General features: G+C 42.2%; 2 protein-coding genes across 2 annotated transcripts in view; both read left to right on the top strand.

The window, feature by feature from the left end:
* Positions 1 to 23,894, top strand: part of LOC309382660 (taste receptor type 1 member 2-like) — a gene marked incomplete at its 3' end in the record, with an annotated part of 256,900 nt that overhangs the window by 140,919 nt on the left and 92,087 nt on the right. The window lies entirely within an intron of this gene.
* Positions 7,173 to 23,231, top strand: LOC309392052 (vomeronasal type-2 receptor 26-like). Its single transcript, XM_081952996.1, has 5 exons — positions 7,173 to 7,227; positions 15,865 to 16,156; positions 16,463 to 17,275; positions 19,890 to 19,999; positions 22,731 to 23,231. The coding sequence occupies exons 1-5, from the start codon at positions 7,178 to 7,180 to the stop codon at positions 22,804 to 22,806; spliced, it is 1,341 nt and encodes a 446-aa protein (XP_081809122.1). The 5' UTR covers positions 7,173 to 7,177; the 3' UTR covers positions 22,807 to 23,231.

Below are 23,894 nucleotides of genomic sequence, written 5' to 3' on the forward strand. Positions count from 1 at the left end.
CAGTAGATTTGGATGTCTTAGAGCAGAGGATGTTTGAGAAAGAGACAGAAGAGCAAAGAATGCAGACACAAAAAGAGAAGGAGGGGCAGGGTGCTGTAGGTGGGAGTCGACCCCTCTGGATCTCTGTTGTGTTCCTTCTTGGAAGAAGGACCTTCTAAGTCTCTCACTGAAATGCCGATATTTAAACCTGTCGAACAACGTATTACCAGATCCACGACTAGATAAATGTTAGAATCTCACAAGCGCGTCGACCCTCAAACACAATGTGCTAAGAAAGAAGCTAAGAAGCAAACCGGAGCCATGGGAGGAGCAGGGCCGAAGATTGGTCTTGTGGAGAGAGATCTTCAGCAAATGCTTTCAGCGCTCCAGACCAGATCTAAAGATGCTTAAGCTATTATCTTGGAACGTGAATGGAATGAACTCCCCACAAAAAAGGAAAAAAATATTTTATTATTTGAAGCAATTTAATTAATGATGTTGTTTGCCTTCAAGAGACTCATATTAGGTTGCAAGACCAGAAGTACTTAGTGAATTCAAAACTGGGAACATTTTATGCTGCCTCTGATTTGGTAAAGAAAAATGGTGTGGTGATATATATAAATAAAAGATTTTCAACTAAAGTTATAAAGGCAGATGACGCTGGTAGATATATAGCAATTCAATTTGATACAGACTTCGGTTCCATTTTGGTGCTAGGAATATATGCTCCTAACCAATGCCAAGAAAGTTTTTATAAGATGCTCCATTTAAAAATTTTAGACTGGAACTTTAAAAGTATTCTAATAATGGGAGATTGGAATGGAGTGATTTCTCCAAAGATAGACAAGAGTACAAAGACGAAATTCACTACCAAATTACCAAAGGCTTTTTTTGATTTACAAGACGATTTGAAATTAAAAGATGTTTGGAGGACGCAACATCTAAATGAGATGGATTTTTCTTTCTATTCAGATAGACATAAATCCTTTTCAAGGATTGATTTCTTTTTGTTAACACCGGATCTACTTCCTAAAGCCAAGAAATCCAAGATTTTCGCCAGGACACTTAGCGATCATAGTCCGGTGTGGTTACAAATTGAATTAGGGATGAGGCCAAGAAGGTCTTGGAGAGTAAATGAAAATTTATTTAGATATGAAAAAAATCTTGATGAACTTAAAAAACACATGAAGGAATTTTTCAGTTTTAAATATGAATAAGGGCACTCCCATTGAAATAGTTTGGGATGCAAGTAAAGCTTATATGCGTGGGGTCCTGATACATATGAACTTTTAAACACAAACAAATTAGACAGAAAAGGAGAATGGAATTGGAAGATGAAATAAAACGCAAAGAACAGCTGCTTATAATAAACCCGAATGACCAGGCGCTCCAGATGGGCGCTAAAGCTGTTGAAAGATCAATTTCAGATGCTTATAGCAGAACAAACAGCAACCAATTTGCAATTTGCTAAACATAACACCTTTGCCAACGCTAATAAACCTGGTAGATGGTTAGCATATACTTTGAGAAGGAATATGAATGACAGAATTATTGATAAAATTGAGTTTCGAGGGAAGATGGTATATCAACAAGAGTTGATTAAAAAATCATTTGTGGACTATTATACTAAGCTATATGTACAGGATAATATACAGAACAAGTTAATAGATGATTTTTTTGGAAGGAAAAAGGGTTGCAAAAATTTCTGTGCTTCAAAAGGCAAATTTGGAACGTCTTATAACCGCTGATGAGATCACTTTAGTTATAAATCAACTTAAATTAGCTAAGGCTCCAGGGACTGATGGTTTGACTGCAATGTATTATAAAACTTTACAACTGGAAATGATTGAATATCTTACACAACTATTTTGTAATATACAACAAGGAGGTAAAATACCTCCCTCAGGAAAGCGGCTTTTATCTCATTGATACCTAAAGATAAAGAGGGCCCTAAGAAACCAGAGGATTACAGGCCGATATCTCTTCTGAACACAGATTATAAAATATTTGCTAAGGTACTAGCCAACAGATTGATGCCGGTTATTCAAGAGATTATTCATCATGATCAAGCAGGATTTATTGAAGGCAGACATATGAAGGAGAATGTAAGGCAACTCATAGATTTAATTGACTATCTTGATAAGAATAAGCAGATCTCTGCAGTGCTGGTTTTCTTGGATGCAGAGAAGGCCTTTGATCGAGTGAATTGGAACTTTCTAACCAAGACTTTGGAAAAGATGGATATGGGACCACGATTGCGGCAGGCGATTGGAGCAATTTATCAGCAACAAAATGCACAACTTATTATTAATGGAAATTTGTCAACAACTTTCGAGATACAAAAAGGCACAAGACAAGGTTGCCCATTATCCCCATTGTTATTTATTTTAACTTTGGAAGTCTTGTTGAACGCAATTCGGGACTCAAAATCCTTAGATGGCATAGCTATCAGGCAAAAGGAATACAGAACTAGAGCATTCGCTGATGATCTGGTTGTTACCCTTTCACATCCTTTGAAATCAATAATCCAGATGAAAAATATCATAATAGAATTTGGCATGGTGTCTGGGTTTAGACTAAATCAAAACAAAACGAAAATGATGGTTAAAAGCATGACAGAGACTCAAAGAAAGAGACTTGTAAGTTTAGCAGGTTTTGAAATAGTTTCTAAAGTTAAATATTTAGGAATACAAATTTCAGAATCAAACACAAAACTTTTCTCAAATAACTATGAAGTGTTGTGGCAAAAGATACAGAAAGATCTTGAAGCGTGGAAAAAGTTACAATTGTCTTTGCTTGGAAGGATCTCAGCAATTAAAATGAACATTCTACCTAGATTTATCTTTCTATTCCAGATGATTCCGGTGCTTAAGTCAGATAAAACCTTGTTAAATTGGCAAACAACATTAAATAAATTTGTTTGGAAGGAGAAAAAACCGAGAGTAAAGATGAAGATTATGCAAGATACACGTGAAAGAGGCGGCCTCAGACTCCCAAACCTTCGATTGTATTATGAAGCTGCGGTATTAACGCATGTAGCAGACTGGTTCGGGAAAACAAAAATGGAATTGCTCAATATAGAAGGCCATGATCTTGTTCTGGGATGGCATGCATATCTTTTTTATGAAGACAGGGTGGATAAAGTGTTCAACAACCATGTTCTCCGTAGTGCCTTGATGAGAATATGGAAGAAGCACCGGCCCAATTGGGATTATAAAATACCGCTTTGGTTGGATCTTGCAGACACCATGGGGATTATGAATATTAAGTCACTCGGGGGTTGTTTATATAAAGATGTGCTTATTGCTGATGGGGGCGAATGGAAGTTAAAAACTTTGGAACAGCTGTTGGAAGAAGGAATTACTTTAAATTGGTTACATTACATACAGCTTCAGAAGAGATGGGAAGAAGATCGCAGGGTCGGCTTTATGGATAAAGAAGTGGAACTGATTAAGCAGATAAAAGAGACTGGTCCAAAACAAGTTAAAAGAATATATAATGTACTGTTAGAAAGAGACTCAGAAAGTGAATTGGTTAAGGATTGTATGATTAAATGGGCTCAGAATTTTGGTGAAGTGGTTATGTTGGAAACGTGGGAAAAAATATGGGTTCAGAATGTTAAATTTACAGTCACAGAATTTAAGGGAGAATTTCTATAAAATGTTTTACAGATGGTATTTAGATCCTAAAAAATTATCATGCATGTACCCAAATGTTCAACCAAAATGTTGGAGATGCGGGTGTCTAGATGCTACCTTTTTTCATGTATGGTGGACTTGTAACAAGGTTAAAGCTTTTTGGATAAAAATATGGTGGGTTATGCAGAATGTATTTAAGAAAAGAATACAATTCACTCCACAAATGTTTTTATTGGGTATAGTTAAGCATTTTACCAAAAGGGAAACAAAATTGGCCTTGTATATGGTTACAGCAGCTAGGTTGTTGATTGCGCAACAATGGAAAAAAGATTTTTTGCCGACAATTGATCAATGGATTCAGAAGGTGGCGGGGTTCGCTGAAATGGCAAAAATTTCAGCTTTCTTAAAAGCTCAGAAACAGGAGGATTACACACAGGAATGGGCAAAATGGATTGATTATATACAGAATAAATACCAGACTAGGAGTTATTATCTAGCCTTTAGGTAAGAATGTTTAGACCGATAGATGATCAGAGTAAATAGTATATGGGATGTTTGGAATTGTTAGAGTGGTATACAGCGGAAGTAAGGGGGGTGGGTTTGTGTGGGAGGTGGGGGAGGGTTAGGGTGGAGGGTGGGGCAATATATATGTATGAATAAATTAGAAGATGGGACTAATGAAACATTGTTAGGCTAGGAGAAATTTATATTAAGAGTTATAGATGTTAAATTAGCTTAGAAAATGATCAATGTGTTATTATTAATTTAAGAGAAATTTATATAGTGTTTGTTGGGAGGAGAGGGGTTATGAGTAATCTATTTTAAGATGGGGGGAGGGGAGGGGGTAAAGTGTTTGGTATAATATTTGAATGTGAATTTTTGCGGGGGGGGTTGGGGGGTATAGCATTTGTATGAGATTTATATTGTGTGGAGGGGGGGTGAAAAGGGGGAAAATTTGTTTGTTCAAAACTCTTTTAATAATAAAAAAAAAAGTTACCATCCCAGGAGGGGAGCCAAAGGCAGCAGGCCTGTTTCCTGGCTCCAACCTCTGATGCCAGAAGAGGGGAGGAGGGAAAGCATCATCCATGGAGGTAGCCCTCCTCTGTCCCCATCAGTCGGGAACTCACCATGGCGGAGGCTGTGCAGGAGCTACAGACAGAGAGGCTTCTTAAGAAAGGGGAGGAGCTGAAGGCCCCGCATGTCCTCCATCCTCCAAAGAATAATGTGGCTAAAGGTTTAAACCCAAAAACTTCAGTTTGGTCATCGGGAATCCCTACCATATAACTTCACACAAGCGTATGGACTGACTTTTGATCAAGGGGTTTCCCTTCTCAATCCAAGAGAAAATTATCTTGTCTCTTAAACCCTTAAGTCAATTCTCATAAAGTCCTCTGAAGGTTGATAGCAGAGACAGCATGATTGACAGTCGTCTTTGCCTGAGACTCAAAATGACCCATGTACAATGGTGGGTTTTAAATTTTTTTACTACCGGTTCTGTGGACCTGGCTTGTTTTATGGGTGTGGCTTGGCAGTCATGTGACCAGATGGGAGTGGCTTGGCAGCCATATGATCAGGTGGGAGTGCCTTGACAGGGTGGGTGTGGCCAAATTAACCATCCATTTTGCCAATTTAGCAGTCCATTAAAAAAATACACAGCAGCCCCGTTTTCTATTCTTTTTAATTCTACATGAAATTTTTGCTCTAGGTTTTTTTTTAACTAGTGGGGAGAGGTTGGCAATGCCTGGGGATTTCTGGGGATTTCTATGTTAGAGGCACCAAAATAACCAACATGATCTAAGGTCTCCTGTTGGAGCAGGGGGTTGGACTAAATGACCTCTGAGGTCCCTTCCAGCCCTGGATTGCTGTGTTGTTTCAAATATCCTCCGAAGCTCCATCTAGTGCCAGGTTTGTGGTCCTTCCTTCCTCTCCTTTTTCTCTCTCTTCCTTCCTCCCTCCCTCCCTCTATCCATCCATCCATATCTCATTCACTTTCCCTTCCTTTTTCTCCCTTCCCTGCCATTCTCCGTCTCTCCCTCTCTCTCTCTCTCTCTCTCTCCTTCCTTCCTCCCTCCCTCTGAAAACACCCAAGAGGTCTTTGGTGGGAGGAAGAAAAGCCAGACGTTTTGAAACTGAGAACATGCCCATTGATCACCTGGCATTCTTAGACCTCCACTGTTGGTTAGCTTAGCCTGAGCCTAAGGATAGCTAGCAGCACTTTCAATAAGCTCTCAACTCAAGCTCCATGCCAGAGGTCTTCAAACTTGGCCACGTTAAGACTTGTGGACTTCAACTCCCAGAATTCTCCAGCCAGCAGAGCTGAATGCTGGGAGTTGAAGTCTACAAGTCTTAAAGTTCTCAAATTTGAAGACCTCTCTGCTCCATTCACTTGGGGATCTCCTAACAGCGAGGATTTCTTTCTCCCTTTTTTGCTCCCAGGGGAGGTTTCCTAGGCACCACCCATGTACTATTTAGGGCCTACCAGGTCCCCCTGAAGCCCCTGGGAGCCAAAATGGGGCTCATGTGGATCCTGGAAGAGGTGGGGGAAGGTAAGGCTGTTAGCCCGGTGGGGATAGGGGCGGCACAGCAAACTTCAGGGAGTGGGGGACTAGCAAGACTTACCTGTAGGCAGGAGGAGGAGGCAGCTGAGTTGGCAGGCACCACATGGCAGCTTAGGCAGGGAAGCCACCCGTGAAGTGAGGACTGACTGGGTGGGGCATTTGCACTTCAAACTGTCTGTACATGCGCACAACATTAAAAAGGGGGAAATTATTTTTTTTCAATGAAGATTGTTCTGCGCATTTGCAGAACAGAAAACCAAGATGTCACCACCGAGGATAGAACCAGTATGGTCACGTGTCCACCAGAGTTACGACCTATTCGCCTGTACCGGACCAGATCGGTAGGAATCCACCTCTGGGTTGAACCTGTTGGCCAAAGGGTCAGTGAATTATGCATATCAATTCAGCAGGGACTAGCTGAAGAATCATTTATAAGAGAAACAAGAGGGAGACACTTTTGTTCCTCTAAGGCTCACATTCACACAACCTATTTCACCAGGCTGGGGAAATGTTCTTGCAGCCACCCTGGGACAAAAGGCAGTTCCAGGTGCAGCCTCCTAAGAGCCAATGACAAACCATGGATGACCACAGCCACCCCTCCTCCACTTTCCTGGGCTCTCACCTGAGGCCACAAATTAGGTGGCCACATTTCTAACTGAGAAGAGTTAGAAATGTGTTAGAAAGAGCCACCAAACATATGGTTACCAGTCACTGAGAGAGGAAGCTGAGGACCATACAGTGGGAAAACTTTCAAATGAAGGACCTGAATAAAAGACATTATCCTCATGAAAAAGAAAAAAATGATTTTCAATGTTGAAATGGTTAACAAAGAATACCTGCTCAATCTCACCTTGGGCTACAACATCCATGACAACTGTATGAACACCCGTGGGACTTCAGATGCCTTGATGGATGTGCTCTCGACTGGAGAAGCCAATGTTCCCAATTACAGCTGTGGAAGGAAGGAAAGCCTTTTTGCACTTGTTGATGGAGCTGACAGAGATGTCTCTATTCAGATGTCCACATTGGCCAGCCCCTACAAAGTTGCACAGGTTTGTGTTTGTATTCCCCTATCTGGCAAAGTGAATGGGGTGGTAGTGTTTGATGGTAGATCCAACCATATCTGTTTCTATAGAATTCAAGAGCCGCTTTTCACTATAGCCATTGTAGGTTTCATGGCTGGGAAATGAGGTAACATTGGGGGGGGGGGAACGGAGCAAGGATTAAAGTAAAACATTGTCATCTTCGTCTTCTATGGCGTGTACAGCCTGTGTTTGTGAAGACAGTTTACACACCCTGGCAAAGTGTCCTCTTTTCTTGCATTTGTTCCATATTTGCCCCCTTGTAGGACAGACATTCTTTTTGTGGTGCATATTTCCACAATATCCTGCTTCTTTGTTACTTGTTCCAGGGCCATAGGTGCTTTTTGTTCCTTTGTGTGCCCTTTCTTGCCCATATCTACTGCTTTGAGTTTCTATAGCATTGATCTGGTGCTGTGTTCCTTCCAGTATCTGCATATCCTTCCTTGAGATTTCATATGCTCTGGCAATCCTTACGGCTTTCTCAAGATTTAAATCTTCTTCCTGCAGCAGTTCTTCCTGAACTTCCTTAAAGTTACTGCCCATCAGAACACGGTCTTTAATCATATCTCCAGCATCATAAAAAGCAGAGTCTTTGGCAAGCAAGCGCAGCTAGGTCACCCATTCACCCACAGATTCACCTCCACCACTGGTTTCTCTCATAAAACAGTTTTCTCTGCACTGTGGAGTTTTTTCTTGGGTTGCAGGATGCTTCAAACTTTGCAAACAGTAACAGTATATGGAAAGCTTCCATATATATTTTTTTCATAAAGGAATTTCAACTAATGCCAAAATTAATCTTAATGCTAAAACCATTTTCTATTTCAGCTCTTTAATTTCTATAAGCTCTTTATCCACACTATTTTCTTTTAATGCCCAATTTTACTGCATCTTCCTCCTTTTTATGTTTTTAGTTCTATTTCCTACTTTCCTTCTGTCAAAGATTTGAATTTTTTTCTTCATTTTTTATACACTTTAAAAAACCTTTCTTGAATCTTCTCTTCCTCTGATTCTGCCCTTCTTATGAGCAGCTTCCCCTGAAAGAAAGAAAATTTCCCCCTTCAGCCCCTCCAGTTCTGAGGGAAGACAGAAGCCCCGCCCCTCTCTCTCCCCAGTGGCTGCCTCTGTTCCTGGCTTGCCCCTGTCGTCATGGCAACCCAGCAGCAGCCAATCAAACAGGAAGGAAGAATGGTTGCCTGGGAACTCAGCCACCAATCAGCTTCCTGGAGGAGAGGTTGAACAGACAAAGACAAGGGAGGAGGGGGGAGAATTTCAAATAAATACAAAATTAAAAAGTTTTAAGTGTGATGAGAAAGAGAAGAAAAAAAAAAACTCAGAGAAATGCAGAGGGAGGGGAGGCTGAAGTCCTGGAAGAGCCTTTCCCCTCCCCCACCTAGAAATGGCTGCCCTGGAGAGCTTCTCCTGAGGCAAAAAATGTCACTGGATGATTTCAGACTTTGGATTCAGGGCTCTCTGTCTCCCTTCACATCAAAGTGTTTTACCCTGAGGAAAATAAGATCTGAATACAAATGCAGCCATGTTTCTCCTTGCAGGGGTCACCCACCACCACCAGAGCCCCCTTTGCCATCTCCTTCCCCCAAATGTGAGCTCTTTCTTCAGGGGGGTGAAAGCCTCCCCTGGACGTCCTTGCACCCCCATTGAGGTCTCTTTCTGGTGTGGAAGTGTTGAGGGTCCTGTATCTATCCAGATGTGGTTTGGTGACATCTTCCCCTCTGGCTGGAGGCCTCCCCTCCTTCAATCTTGCCCCAATGGGACCCTGCAGTGCTTGGGCCTGATCCCCATTGCCTCCTGGAAGTGGCCCCCATTTTCCATACTCTGACAAGACCTTGTAGAAATGGCGGCTGCTTTTGAAGCCTTCCACTCTGATCCTCAGGCTGTTGGAAGACTGCAAACCTCTCCTGGCTCTTGATAGCTTTGGGAATGCAGACACTGCATGCTTAAGGCAGGTTCAGGATGAGCTTCCTAAAAACTTTCCCTTCCTGCTTTGAACCCCCTTCCCCCCCAAAAAAAAATCTAAATTTCTTCAATAAAGAACACCCAAACACACACCCAAACACACACACACAACGCTGGGAGAGACAAACTTGTTCATCTTCCACTCCTCCCCCAGCCCCTAAAACTAAACTGCCAGGGAATTCCTCCCTACTTCTAGGTTGGTTCCAAATCAGTTACTCTGACTGCAGAGTGAAGAAAGTAGAGAGAAGGCAGGAAGGAAGCAAAGGAAACATTGTCAGTGAGGTCAGTGTGGCTCAACTGCCTTTCTGCATGTGAGGAGGGTCCCTCCCTCAGAAGAGAGCTTTCTGACCCCACTCCCAGGCTGCCTTGGCTGGATCGGGTTGGGGTCTCCGCCTGCCTTCCTCTCCTCCAGAGACCCCTCCCTGCCCTTGCCCAGAAGGCCCATGGACCTCCTGCATCCCCCACCTCTCTCCCCCTCACTCATGGCTCTCCGGGACCCTTCATGGCCCCAGTTGCTATTAGGGCTCCTCCTTCAAAGAAAGGTTTTCCAAGCATGCCTGAGCCAGGTCAGGTACGGGACCCACCTGCCTTCCTCTCTTCCAGCCCACCTTCCCTGTCCTTGACCGGAAGGGACATCAGCCTCCTGAAGCCCTGTGTGGCCTTCCAGGACCCCTGCTTCCTCCTCAGCCTCTCCACAGCCTTCATGAGGACTTGAAACCACTCTCCTGGTCAAGATTGGAGCTTCCCTGCTGCTTCTTCTTCTTCACAGAGCAACCAGATAAAAGCTCCACCCAATTTCAGCAATTTGGAGTCCGCTTGGCAGATTTTGCAGGACTGAAGCCAGAGTGGGGAAGGCCCAAAGCCTCAGCCGGCTGGGTGTGGAAGATATCAGAAAGATCATAGGTGACAAGGCTTTTCAGAAGTGGTTTGCCATTGACTCTTCTCTAGGGCTCTGACAGATTGGCTGGTCCAGGTTCACCCAGCTGACTTCCTGCCCAAGGCAGGACTAGAACTCATGGTCTCCTGGTTATTCTCCTCATGCCTTGACCATAGTCGTAGCTATGCATCTCACTTAACCTGGTCACTTCACCAATAGCTGCATTCACACTTGCAACTTTTAACCACTGTTTATTTTGGGAGGTTGAACCTGTCAGCTGATGGGTCAGTTAATTATGCGTATTAATTCAGCAAGTGGCTGAAGAATCGTTTTTAAGAGCAATAAACTGGAGACATTTTTCTTCCTGTAAGGGCCACATTCACACAGCATGAATGCTTCACCAGGCTGGAGTTTATCAATACCATAACACGGGGACTCTGGATTATAGGTTGGAAGCACTTGGAGGTCATCTGGGCTGGAGTTTCAAACAAAGCCTCAGAGATAGGAATGTCACAACAGTCACACCATGTGCATCTATACAACCTGAGGATCTGTTCCCAGGTCCCCCCCAAACTGAATTCTGGGTGGGTGGTGGCAAGAAATCAAGTCACACCATTCACCACAATGTGGGCATTGCCACCATCTCAGCTGCAGACCTCTCAGCACAGCATGTATCTAAGAAACCAAAAAAATATATCAAAATTAAATGGCTCTCAGTGTTTTCATCAGTACGGAAACACAACTCAGAAAGTGTCAAGGAACAAAAAGGAATATTTCCATCCATTCTGTGATTTTTCTCTCTCTTCATCAATGATGCAACCCCCCATTGTCTTCCTTTAGTTTTGGAAGCAGCTCAAGTCTTTTCTTTTGAAGATATATTTTTATTCCTTACATATAAATATATTGAATAACAAAAGTAAAAACATATGTACTATTTTAAACAATGCTGGTGTTGTACAGTAGTTTCTGACCATCACATGATCATAAAAACAATTCAGGCTGAAACTCTAAATCAGGGGTGAAATCTAAAAACATTTCCTTCCAGTTCTCTGGGTGCGGCTTGGTGGTGGTGGTGTCACGTGACTGGGTGGGCATGGCTATGTAGTCATGTGACTGTGGGCTCAAAATACAGAAACTCCCTTTAACAATATCCTGCTGGAGCAGGGGGTTGGACTAGATGACCTCCAGATCCCTTCCAGCCCAGGATTGCTGTGCTCTTTCAAGGTATCCTCTGAAGCTGCGCCTAGTGCCTCGTTTGTGGTCCTCCCGCCCTCTCCTTTTCCCCCTCCCTTTTCCTTCCTTCCTTCCTTCCTTCCTTCCTTCCTTCCTTCCTTCCTTCCTTCCTTCCTTCCTTCTTTCTTTCTTTCTTTCTTTCACAGTATGCCCACCCCACATCGTTTTTGGCCTAGCAGCCCTCCGGGAAGCCTCCTGGGAATAAAAACGGACACCCCCCAAAACCACCAACCCTGGTTTTGGCCTAGCAGGCCTCAGAGAAGCCTCCAGGCTGCTTTAATAGCCATAGTAATAGCACTTAGACTTATATGCCGCTTTACAGTGTTTTACAACTCTTTCCAGTTGGTTTACAGGGTCAACAGGGTCAACATATTACCTCAGCAATCTGGGTCCACATTTTGCTGACCTCCGAAGGACGGAAGGATGAGTTAACCTTGAACCAGTGAGAATCGAACTGCCGAACTTCTGGCATTTGGCAGTCAGCATAAATAGCCTGCAGTCCTGCATTCTAACCACTGTGCCACCACGGCTCTTTCATCAGCCATAAAGGGCGTGAGTCTAAAGGCCTAATGGCTGAGCTCTCAGTCCTAAGGATCCTGTCCACTTCCTGAGGTCCAAATGGTTCCTCTCTCCCCAGAGAACCCATCCCTCACAAGGAATCTCCTCTGGACCTTTTGCCCTGGGCCACCTCGGTTGCCAAAAGGTCATTGAATTAATACACTCCATTTTCTGACCAATCCTTTACATTCATCTAACCAAAGGTTGTGGAGCATGGGTGTCAAACTTCCTTATTTTTCAGAGTATAAGACACACCCTTTTATCCCCCAAAAGATGGTGCATCTTATACACTGAACGTAGCCCCACCCACCCCCACCAAAGGCCAAACATGCGAGGCATGGAAGCACTGATGGTCTGCGGCAATCTCTACAGTCTGGAACAGCTGATTGGGGGTATTCGGGCAGTCCGATTTACTCGCCAATCAGCTGTGCTGAATCAGGCTGCAATAAGGGATGAAGCTGACCTGGACGACCAGAGTTTGCAGCCGTAATCACATTCAGGAATCACATACAAGTAACTGATTCAGCAGGATTCAAAATAATAATAATATACAATATATTACCAAAAGCAGGTTTTCCAAGGTAGCAGTAAATACAAGCAAATCACAAGCAGTTTCACTTTCAGTTCTCGGCTAAGCCAGGCTCCTTCCTGTGTCCTTCTTGCTCAAACAGCAAATTTCAGAGTCCAAATAGCCCTAATTGGCTGTCAGTGGCTATGCCTATTCATTGGCTGACCTTGTTCCCATGTGTCAGCTGAATACTATGGATGCTGTAGGCAGAGGGAGAATTTATTCTCTTGTTATTTTCCTCCCCAAAAACTAAGGTGTGTCTTATACTCCAAAAAATACGGTAACTGTGTCACATTGCCGTCATGTGACATTTCACGACTTTTTCCCCTTTGTGGCACTGGGGTGGGCGTGGCCTGCACATGATGCATCCAGCCCATGGGCCGCCATTTTGACACTCCTGCTATAAAGTATTAAATAAAGTGAACAAGTTTTATAGATGGTAGATTTTATTCAGTTTGGTTGCCTAGATCTCCTCAACAGGTTTCATAGGTTTTACATCTAAAAATTTTATGCTGTCCTAATTTGACCGATTTATTAATTTATCTCTAAAGATGTACATATGCTGTTGTATGTTTTTCCTCTCTCTCTTTTCTTAGTGGTCCTTGAAACACATTCTGGTTTCTTCTATGGTTTAATTCTACCTTTACAAAGAACAGTGTATTTTCTCTCTACTGCAGAGTAATAGTTATTTTTTCCAGAGTTGAAATGCTCCAATACTAGAATCTGAATTCAACCTTTTCAAATAATAAATAAAAGTCATTTTCAGGGATTTTGTTCCAGTTTGGTACATTATAAGAGAGAGGAAATAGTCATAGAAAGAAGAGCAGGCACCCATCTCTTCATAAAAGCAGCCAAAGTCCACCTTAAAGCAGGGTAAACTGTGTCCAGATTGAGGACTGACATTTCAGATTCATCCCAAACTTCTCTTTTCAGGGTGGAAAGTATCAAGAGATTTTCTAAGAGACGTTAACAGAGCAGCTTCTCTCTCACTCCTGGGCTCATCTTCAGAGTTTCACCCCATTTGTTACCCCTCCCATTGTGCATCTGCCTGTTGTCTCCCTCAGAGTTTAGAGAGACGATGTCTCTCCTTGTGGCCATTATCCAAATCATAGTGATTTATTTCTTCTCTTGGTGCTGAATCTCTAAAGACATTTTGGAAAGCTTCAAGGTGTCATACAGAGAAAGCCATAGGATGCTTCTACTTTGATAGTACATCAAAGCCTTTTTGGCCAATGTCTTTGCACTGGAAAATCTTGGGGGCCTAAGTGGCCCTGGAGAAAGAGAGAACTTTGAAGGCTTTTAAGACAGGCAAGAGCTGCAAATGTGAAGCCTTGTCTGACTCTGCCTGGATTAGGAAACTTCTGGAGCTTCAGTCTTGGAAGTGGGCTTTACTTTCTTCCATCTCTTCTTATCATCTTGCCTTCAAAGCAAGACTGGAGACTCCATCAGGTGCACAAGCCATGTTGCTGCTTATGCTGCTTATGCTGCCCCAGGAAGTTCTGGGAAGTCTCAGAGCCAAATGCATCCTGACTCTGAAGAGGGACGAGGTGCATCCACAGAACCATTGCCAGCCAGGAGAGTTTCTCATTGGTGGCATTGTCTCTGCAACAAGGATGTTTCTTCTTCCATTAAGCTTCAACAAATCTCCTTTGGCTCAAATTTCTGAGTACGTCAAAGTTCCTGCTCAGAATTAGGGCCTCTCCATTCCACCCTAAGTTCTAAAGTTCCAGCCGCCTCTCTTACAATGAATGATCTCTTTGATCTGCTAGTTCTTCTCTCTTTCTGTTTCATTTCATCCTTGGATCATCCTTTTCAGCTGATGAACCTGATTTGAAATTCTCAAATAAATAACCAGTAGAGGTTGTCTATTTTTCTTGACCTTGAAGAAGCAGCTTCTGCTTTTCTTGACATCCTCTCAGCAGGGGTGGACTGTGGATGGAGAAGAGAGGATGGTTCTTCTCTTCTACCACTCTCATGCCCAATAAGGTCATCAGCGCGGGTAGAAAAATGCAGAAATATAGATATTTTTTTCTCTGAAGTAAAAATGAGATATCCTTAATTTTATTCTGTACCACCTGTTAAATTAATGGATCCCAGTTCAGAATTGACTTTTCTTAAATGCCTGAATCCCATTTGAGTGATTGCCAGTATCTTTATCACATGATGAATTAAATGTCAGCTAAGTCTCTATTGTGGATATATAAACACCTTGAGCAACTGAGCACTTATCCCATTTGTTAACAGTCATAGCTGCTCATTTTTTGTGCCATTGTGGGTGTCTCTGTATGTTCCCTTTCCAATTGTCACTCTTCCAATTATTAATTATTAGAAAAGATAAATAGGCAAAGGGACAGAAAGAAATCGAAAAGCAGTCTGAAATCTTAATCAACAGGAAGAATAAGGACAATATGAAGAATAAGCTAAAGCTAAATTTAAAACTGAATTATGTACAAATGGTGAACATGTAATAACAAAAATGTATAAAGTTTTAAGCATTTGAAACAGAAGATGAACAAATTAAATTTGCCTGACTGAATGCACTGTTAAATTTTGGAATTCAATACAGAGAATTTGGGTAACTGGTATTCAATTTGCACTCTATCATAATTTAAGAGAATGATTGTTTTTTAATAAAATGATCTATTCTTGGTATATGAGGCCAGAGACTTTATCAAAAATGTGTAAAATGAATTTCAAACAAATGCAGGAATTGTGAAAAGCATTGAGGAACATTTTACCATGCAGGGTGGATTTGTGAGAAAACTAAGACATTTTAGATACAAATTGGCACAAACGTTAAAGAATTAGAAAGGCTAAAAATTGTGAAAAAATCAGAAATCTATTTTATTGGAACTTCTGAACAATGAATTAAAAACTTTCATAGCAGATGGATTTTACATATGGTAACTGCAGCAAGGTTGCTGTATGCTCAAGGATGGAAGAACCATGGAATTCTCAGAGTGGGGGGCTAGATTGTGAAAAAATGTAGAATTTAAAGAAATGAAAATTTATCTGTTAAAAAGAAGGTTGGAAATCAGGTTATTTTTCTCTCCTTTATTTCTTGCATTCTCCTTATTTATTTATTTTTTTCTTTTGATTAATACTTTATTTTATGGAAAAAATCTTAGTAAATTTAAATCTAAAAAAAGGTAGGTAAATAATACTAGATAAACTCAGAAATAATATGCATTCAGTGTAGAAAAATAAAAGAAAAATGGAAAGAGTCCCACAGTTCCATTCAGATGGGTGAGATTTTTTTTTTTGGAGGGGGAGGGAGATATTTGAAAGTGCCTCCAAACCTCTCAGTCTTAGGTAGATTAGAAATATAATTGTTGAAAGAACAGTTAAATGACATGGAGCTTCCATTGATTATGTCCTGATATATTCATGCTTACAGGAAAACATTAACAGAGTCCTGGAAAATCCTATCCTTCCTTTTTGCGATCCAAGCAATCAACAAGGATCCTAACATTTCGTTCAATGTCACCCTGGGATACAACATCTATGACAATTATTTCAGAGCAGAAATGACCTCGGAGGCTTTGCTGGACCTGCTTTCGGAGGGAAAGGCCAACGTTCCCAACTACAGCTGTGGAAGGCAGAGAAACACAGTGGCTGTTATGGAAGAGGCTGATACTGACATCTCCTTCCAGATTTCGACCATGTTGGGAACCTACAAAATCCCACAGGTGTGTCTTTGTTGGGAAAACCATTTGTAGACATGCAACATACAGCCACACAGCCTCTCTTGTAAATGAAGAGCAAAGTTCCACTGTGGGAATTGCATGAAGTAAGATGGAGGTTCTATCAAATGGCAGAGAAGGAGCAGAGAAGACAATCCTCTCTCTGGCCCACTCTTAAAGCAGATTGTAGAACTCTGCTGAATGTGTCTAGGGAAAGTTCTTCATTACAAGGAGTGAAACAATTCCTCCATTAAAGCTATTTCCTCCCCCCTGGTCTTCAGTAAAATAGAGTTTCTTTGTTTTCCTTTTCAGATCAGTTACAGTTTTGACTCCCAGATTCTGAGTGATAAAACTCAGTTTCCTTTCTTCTACCCACTGCTCCCTGCGGAAGGAGCCCAGTACCCAGGGATGGTCCAGCTTCTCCTCCATTTCAGGTGGACCTTGGTGGGTCTCGTTGCTCCAGACACTGATAATGGAGAAAGGTTCATGAGGACAATGACTTCCATGCTGGTCAGGAATGGCATTTGCCCAGTTATATCACAAACCTTTCCCACAGTTCTTCAGAAATTATCCGTATCCTGGAAACAATACCACAGGTGGAGAAAAGTGAATGTCTTTATTTATGGTGCAGACATTTATACATGTGCTTCAGGGTTTAAACTTATGCATCTGATATTTGCATTTCTTGCTGAACCTCTTAGAGGAAAAGTTATGATCACAACAATCCGTTGGGGATTTAGTCGTTATTTCAAAGATAAAAGTATTTCATTTCAATACTTCCATAGCGTTTTTTCCTTTCTTATGAAGACAAATCAAATGGCAAATGATGATTGGTCTATAGAGGTGTATTATTCCATGAGGCGTTTGGTAGAGAACTCTTTCTTGTGCTCCTACACCAAGGATGCCTTTTCGGTGAAAGTCTGGAGACGGTGCAAGCAGAAAGTAGACCTGGAAACTCTGAGGAAAGAGGAACAGGATCGGATACTGACTCTGGACAGCTATTTCATTTACAACACAGTCTGGGCTGTGGGACGGGCCTTAAATACAGCTTATTTATCCAGATCCAGGAGGACAACATTTAAAAATATTAGAAACTTCAAAATTCCAGTGCTGAAGGCCTGGCAGGTACTTATTTTCTTTTTCACAGCTCTGAAGTTGAGAATCAATTTTACAATTGTAACAATTGTGTAACTATTCTGACAATAGTAATACTTTAATCAGAATATAGAAAAATTAAATTGAGTTCCAACATTTGCTTGGTCTCCCTGTTGCTTTCATTTTATCTTGCTCATTTCTAAAACATAGAACAACAGAGCTGGAAGGGACCATGAAGGTCACCCAGTCCCACCCCCTGCTCAAGCAGGAGACCCTATACCATTTCAGACCAATGGCTGCCCAGTCTCTTCTTAAAAGCCTCCAGTGATGGAGCAACCACCACTCCTGAAGGCAACTCATTCGATGGGTTGATTGTTCTCACCGTTAGGAAATCTCTCCTAAGTTCTAGGTTGCTTCTTTCCTTAATTAGTTTCCACCCATTGCCTCTTGTCCCACCTTCAGCTGCTTTGGAAAATGGTTTGATCCCCTCATCCTTGTAGCAGCCCCTCAAATATTGGAAACCCCCTCATATCCCCTCAGTCCTTTCTTTTACTAGACAAGACATACCAAATTCCTGTAGCCGTTCTTCGTATGTTTAGCCTCCAACTTCTTTTGTTTTGTTTTGTTTTTTAACAGAAGCTTCTTGCTAACTTCTGATTTACATTCAGCTCTTTTACCTTGGGCTCTTTTCTTCACAAGCAGGAGCACTGCCCTGTCCCTCCCAACCTCAGAAAATGTGATGTCCATATTAGGCAGTTAAACACTCTGATCCTCTCACCTCCTGGGCTGCCCCTCTGCTCCAAAGGAGACTTGACTCAGAGGGGTCTCATTCCTGTGCTAAGACTCCCTCTTTCCTGCTTTAAACTCTCAGCAGGATCTGAGACGTCAAAAAGTGGTAAACATCTTTGGGCCAAGAAGCTAAGAGGGCTGAGGTCAGCTCACAAGGTGAAAGGTTTAACTAGGAGAAAGTCTAGAAGGAGCAAGATTGAAGAACATTCCATAAAACATTCCATAGACGTTGCATAAAATTATATGGAGGTGACCTTAACTGGTGTGAGAGAATCATCTTTCCCATTGAGGATCTGGGGTCTCTTCTCCAAATCAAATAGCTCATCTCTCACCTCAATGCAAGTTGATAATGCAACATTCGTAAGCACAACATGCTACTAGAGCAAAAGCTCCGAGAGGTAACCCCAAGGTGAGCCAAGATTTTTCTCTTCCTATCCTCCCATTGATCGTTCACCAGTTCTTTATAGCCTTGTTTCTCTGTGGGGCATTTTATTTCATGTTGACCTCACTGGCAGAATTCTTTCAATGTGCTTGTGCACTGCATCCCCTTCCTTCAGGGTTTTCACTTTGGACCTCAGTAGCTCACACTGGGTGCCTCCTTTCCTAAACTTCCCTTTGGTTTTCTAATCTCCCTCTGCAGGGACAGTTATGAATGGGGAGAGATAAAGGACAACTTTTATCAGTCTTTGCTTTGAATGGTCATTTTTAGTCCTTTTAATAGATATTTTGTTGCATATTCCTCAGTACAGATCATTCAAGCACAGAGGATTTTTTTTGCCATAGAGCTTTGTATGTCGTTTGTAACATGGTCATTTTTCTCTTCCATTCCAGCTTCATTCCTTCCTTCAAAACTCTCAGTTTTATAATAATTGCATCAACGGAGTATATTTAGATCAGAATGGAGAGCTGGTTGCAGACCTGGATATTATGCATTGGGTTATTTTATCTAATATATCTATCAACAAAGTGACATTTGGAAGTCTAGAAAGAGAGGGATACCAGGATTTCAAGTTGATGATCCACCAGAATGCTACTGCAAATATGGAAATGCTGGACAAGGTGGGGGAAAGACTTTATCCAACCCTTTCTGAAGGTCTCACCAAGAGGATTGCAGAATTGGGGTAGGGATGTCATTTCAGTTTTCCCAGAGAGGAAACATCTTCTTTGGTTACATGTTCAGCTGTCTGAGAAAAACATCCTTACATCCAGTTAGTAGTCTATCAATTTCTGTGCGGGAGCAAGACTTAAATCACAGGGCAACATGATTCCCTTCTCCAAAGCAAATAATCCTTCCAACTTTCCCTTGAGTATGTACATGACAAGAGTAACAAAGATGATTGGGGGACTGGAGGCTCAACTATATCACCAACAGTTGTGAAAACTGGAAATGCCAATTCAAATGAAAAGAAAGATTAGGGATGACATGATAGCAGTCTCCCAATATTTGGGGGCTGTTATAGAGAAGGTGTCAACCTATTCTCCAAATCATCAGCAGACAAGGCAAGAAGTAACAGATGGAAACTGATCAAAGAGAGATCCAAGCAAGCAAGAATTAAGGAGAAATCACCCATCAGTAAGAACACTTAATCAGTGGAACAACCGGCCTAGAGAAATGGTGGGTGCTCCACCACTGGAGGGTTTTAAAAAGAAATTGGACAGCCATTTGTCCATAATGGTATAAGGTCTCCTGCTCGAGCAAGGAATTAGACTTGAGGACCTCTTCAAAGTTAGCAAAGCTAAGCCTTGAACTGGAGAGCTCCAAACTTTTCCTTTTACTTCTTTTGGAAAATACAATAATTCATTTGTGGATTTTTTTAAATTGTCCCCTTTCTGCCCAGCCCTTCCCTCCTTCCAGATGTGTGGAAAGCTGTTCTCCTGGATTCATGAAGGTGGCTCAGGAAGGGAAGCCCATCTGCTGCTACAATTGTCGCCCATGTGCAGAAGGAACCATCTCCACCATGGAAGGTGGGTGACAGCAGGAGAAAGTCTTTTTGGGAGGACAATAATGCCGACATTTTCCATGAACATTTTTCCTGAGGGTGACATTCCATGGGTTCTTCTAGAGGCTCTTCTTTAGATCCATTGTCTCACTCCTGACCTAAAAGGAGGAGAGGAGAGGAGAGAAGAGAAGAGAAATCATGGCTCAAGGCCAAGGCGAACTTCCTTCATGACCTTGTGCAAAGTTGCTGTTGTTTATAGAAAATAGAGGAATGCATTTTAATATCCTCACTCCATATCCAATTCACCTTCACCTCCACCTAATGTTTCTTTGCTCCATGGCAAAAGGGCTGATTATCCAATTCAGCTGCCATAAAGCTCCACTAAGCATTTTTTCACACATACTTCATTCCATTGTATGTTGAATTCTTTTTTTTTTTCCCAAACAAAATTTTATTGGTTTTACAAAAAAAATAATCAGGAAAAGGGATGGTGGATAAGGTTACAAATTTTGGCAGTTACAATATGTAGGAAATGTTCCCTCCCCCCGTACTCATAGTTTTCATTTGTACATAGATTATTTTAATACTACATAATAATATTTTGTCAGCATATAAACTTTGGTCTTCAACTATTTTCAATTAATTTATGTCAGGCAGATTTTCTTACTCATTTTTGTGATCTGAGTTTTCTTGGTATTGCCCCTTCTCCCCCTGCCAGCAGAGCTCCGGCCCCTCCCGTGTCCTGTAAATCTGGTATAGGATCATCAGGTTTATCTAGGAGTTCTTTATATTTTTCCATAAAGGCCTGTGCCTCCATGGTTGTATTCATTCTAACTCTTGTGTCCTCCCAGAATATTAGCATGCCCTCAGGCATCACCCATCGAAACCAGATCCCTTTCTGGTATAACTTCTTTGCTAATTGCGAATAGTTTTTTCTTTTCTCTCTCACTTTCTTAGGGATCTGTTTCAAGATGGTTATTTCTCTATCCTGGTATTTTAAAACTTGCCTCCTTTGTGCATTCAGAATCTCATCTCTTGTAGTCTTTCTGAGAAATTTAATATGTACCTCCCTTGGAACATTGTGTGTTCTAGCGTATGCAGAGTTTACTCTATAAACCAGGTCCAGATCCCACCCCATCTGTTGTTTTTCTTTTTGAATGTATTCAGCCAATATGTTGTCATGATGTCCCTTAGATCTTCATCACCAGCCTCTACCACATTTTGAAACCTAAGGAAAAAGGACATTCTTCAAATTCTGTTTTTATCTGGTGGTTCTGAAGCTCTTGGTTCCCCTTCCGCAGCTCCCCTATCTCCCCCCTCATCTCAGCTGTCCCCTCTTCCAAAAGGTCCAGTCTCTGTGAATTTTTATTCGTCTTATCCTGGTTCTCTTTAAGCTGTTGATTCATCTCCTTGAATTGAATTTTTAAATCCTCCTGTCCCTTTAAAATCTGTTGAAACATCTGCTGGAAATCCACCTCAGAGGGTTTAGGCTGAAGTAGGGAGGTTAGAGTCTGTTGTCCGTTGGGGCTGGATGCTGATGATGTCAGGGCGGAGACAGCAAAGCCCGGCTTCCCTGGGGGTGGCCTTTTAGGTGGCATTATGATGAGCAGAAAGAGTCCAAAGTCAATGCAGAACGGAAACAATTAGAGAGAAAAACAGCCAAGAGAGGTCAGGAGGCAAGGAGTCCAGGCAGAGGGGAACTTTTTCTGGTTTAGACTTCTGGCAATAAAGTAATAAGATCCTTTGTTCCAAGCAGAGTCCAAACAGCAAGAGATTTATCTGAGTGACACGGAGACAAAGAAAATGCCTGGGGCACTTATGGGTGGAGTCAGATTTCAATGTTTATAAAGACGATGGAAGTGTGCCATCTTGCCCTGCCAGTTTCGGGATCAGAAGGCATAATGAAAAGTTTTCAAAAGTTTTAAAGTTTTCAGATCACCACCTCGTTAGCAATGTTACACTCCAACATCCGTCCTTATTATGAGCGTAAACTCATTAGTTGGCTCTCTCCCTCCCACCTCCTCTAGGGCAGAGAGCAAAATCTTTTAAAGCCGCCTGTCCGAGGGGGGGGAATCCCCCTCCCTCCAGTCACGCTTCTCCAGCCAGGTTGAAAGGCTCTAGAAACAGCTGGCAAGTTTTTTCCCCCCTTTATATCAAGCAAGGGAACGGGGCGAAGTTTCCACCTCACCACACAGCAGCTGCGTCCTTCAAATCCTACGTTCTTCCAGCTGCCTCCTCACAAAGACGCCACAGCGCCTCCCCATTATGCCTCCCAGTGCCTAGGGCGATGCGGGGAGCCCCCCCTGGCCGCCACCGACTCAGGAGGTCCCCCGCTACACCGCCCCTTTGGCAGGAGCCCCTCCAAGGTGTCCTGTGCCCCCCTAGATAGTGGGGAGCCCACCAGAAGAGCGCGGGGCGAGCAGAGCCTGCCCGTCGTGATCAGCAGCCGGAACCTTGTATGTTGAATTCTATTGCTGCCTTAAGGCACTGACACAAGGCTGGGCTCCAATTTTCAAGAGGTGAAAAGATAAAATGGTAGAACTATTGTCCTTCCTTCCTTCTCTCTCAACGTTCATTGATGAAATGGTGACATCAAAAAAGAAAAGACATATTTAGCTTTTCTACGTGGAGAGAAATGAAGATACACATTCTGCCTTCACTGACACACAGTTATTCACACCAAAAACAATTTTATCCAAACAATGCATTTGATTAAAGGACATGTTTATGGGACTTTAACTCTTGCTCCTTTTCAGACGCAGACAAATGTACCAAATGTCCAGAAGATCAACATCCAAACACCAAGCGAGTTCACTGTACTCCCAAGATTAAAAGTTATCTTTCTTATAAGGAAAATCTGGGCATTATCCTGACTTCAATTGCATCATTCCTCTCTTTAACCACAGGCTTTGGCTTGGGGATCTTCATTAAATTTATGGAAACACCAATTGTCAAAGCCAACAACCGGGACCTCTCCTACATCCTCCTGGTCTCCCTCCTGCTTTCCATCTTGACCTCCTTCCTGTTCATTGGCCGGCCAAGGAGGGTGACCTGCCTTCTCCGACAAACAACCTTCAGCATTGTCTTCTCTATTGCCATTTCTTCCATCTTGGCCAAAACAATCACAGTGGTATTAGCCTTCTTGGCCACAAAACCAGGGAATAAAATGCAGAGATGTTTGGGGAAGAGCTTGGCCAACTCCATTGTCCTTTCTTGTTCTGGTCTCCAAGTTCTCATTTGCATCATCTGGTTGGGCACTTTCCCACCATTCCCTGACTTTGACCTGCACTCCCAACCTAGAGAGATCATCCTACAATGCAATGAAGGTTCTGTCACCATGTTTTATGTTGCCCTTGGGTACATGGGCTTCTTGTCTGCTGTCTGCTTCATGGTGGCTTTTCTGGCCAGGAATCTCCCTGGGGCCTTCAATGAAGCCAAGCTGATCTCCTTCAGCATGCTGGTCTTCTGCTGTGTCTGGGTGTCCTTTGTGCCTGCCTACCTGAGCACCAAGGGGAAGTACACGGTGGCTGTTCAGATCTTCTCCATCCTGGCCTCCAGTGCTGGACTGCTGGGCTGCATCTTCATCCCCAAGTGCTACATTATTATTTTTAGGCCAGATCTGAATACCAAAGAACATCTCATGTCAAAATAAAAATTTTTAAAAATAACTTTTACAAATTCATTATTTTTCAAAAATGGCATTTTGTAGTCTCAAGATCATTTAACATTTATATATTGAACTTATATGATTCTCATCTTGTCTAAACTCCATGCAGCTTACAATCAATAAAAACAAGTGAAACTTTAAAACATTCAAATAATAAATAGTATCACTAGAATTGCTTTACAATTGATAAAGGTGAGGAGTGATGAGGAGGAAGATTCACAGGTGGAGCAGATATCCATCCTATTCCTAAAGC

Source organism: Natrix helvetica (genome assembly GCF_964273705.1).
Source record: "Natrix helvetica genome assembly, chromosome: 1".
Lineage (NCBI taxonomy): Eukaryota > Metazoa > Chordata > Lepidosauria > Squamata > Natricidae > Natrix > Natrix helvetica.

What these genes read in the sequence shown, in the direction of transcription:
- LOC309392052 (XM_081952996.1), top strand. Translation starts at nt 7,178, where the DNA reads ATGTCTCTATTCAGATGTCCACATTGGCCAGCCCCTACAAAGTTGCAC. An exon ending in GAACCTACAAAATCCCACAG is followed by an intron (nt 16,157 to 16,462) that starts GTGTGTCTTTGT and finishes TTTCCTTTTCAG; the next exon opens with ATCAGTTACAGTTTTGACTC. An exon ending in CAGTGCTGAAGGCCTGGCAG is followed by an intron (nt 17,276 to 19,889) that starts GTACTTATTTTC and finishes CCCTCCTTCCAG; the next exon opens with ATGTGTGGAAAGCTGTTCTC.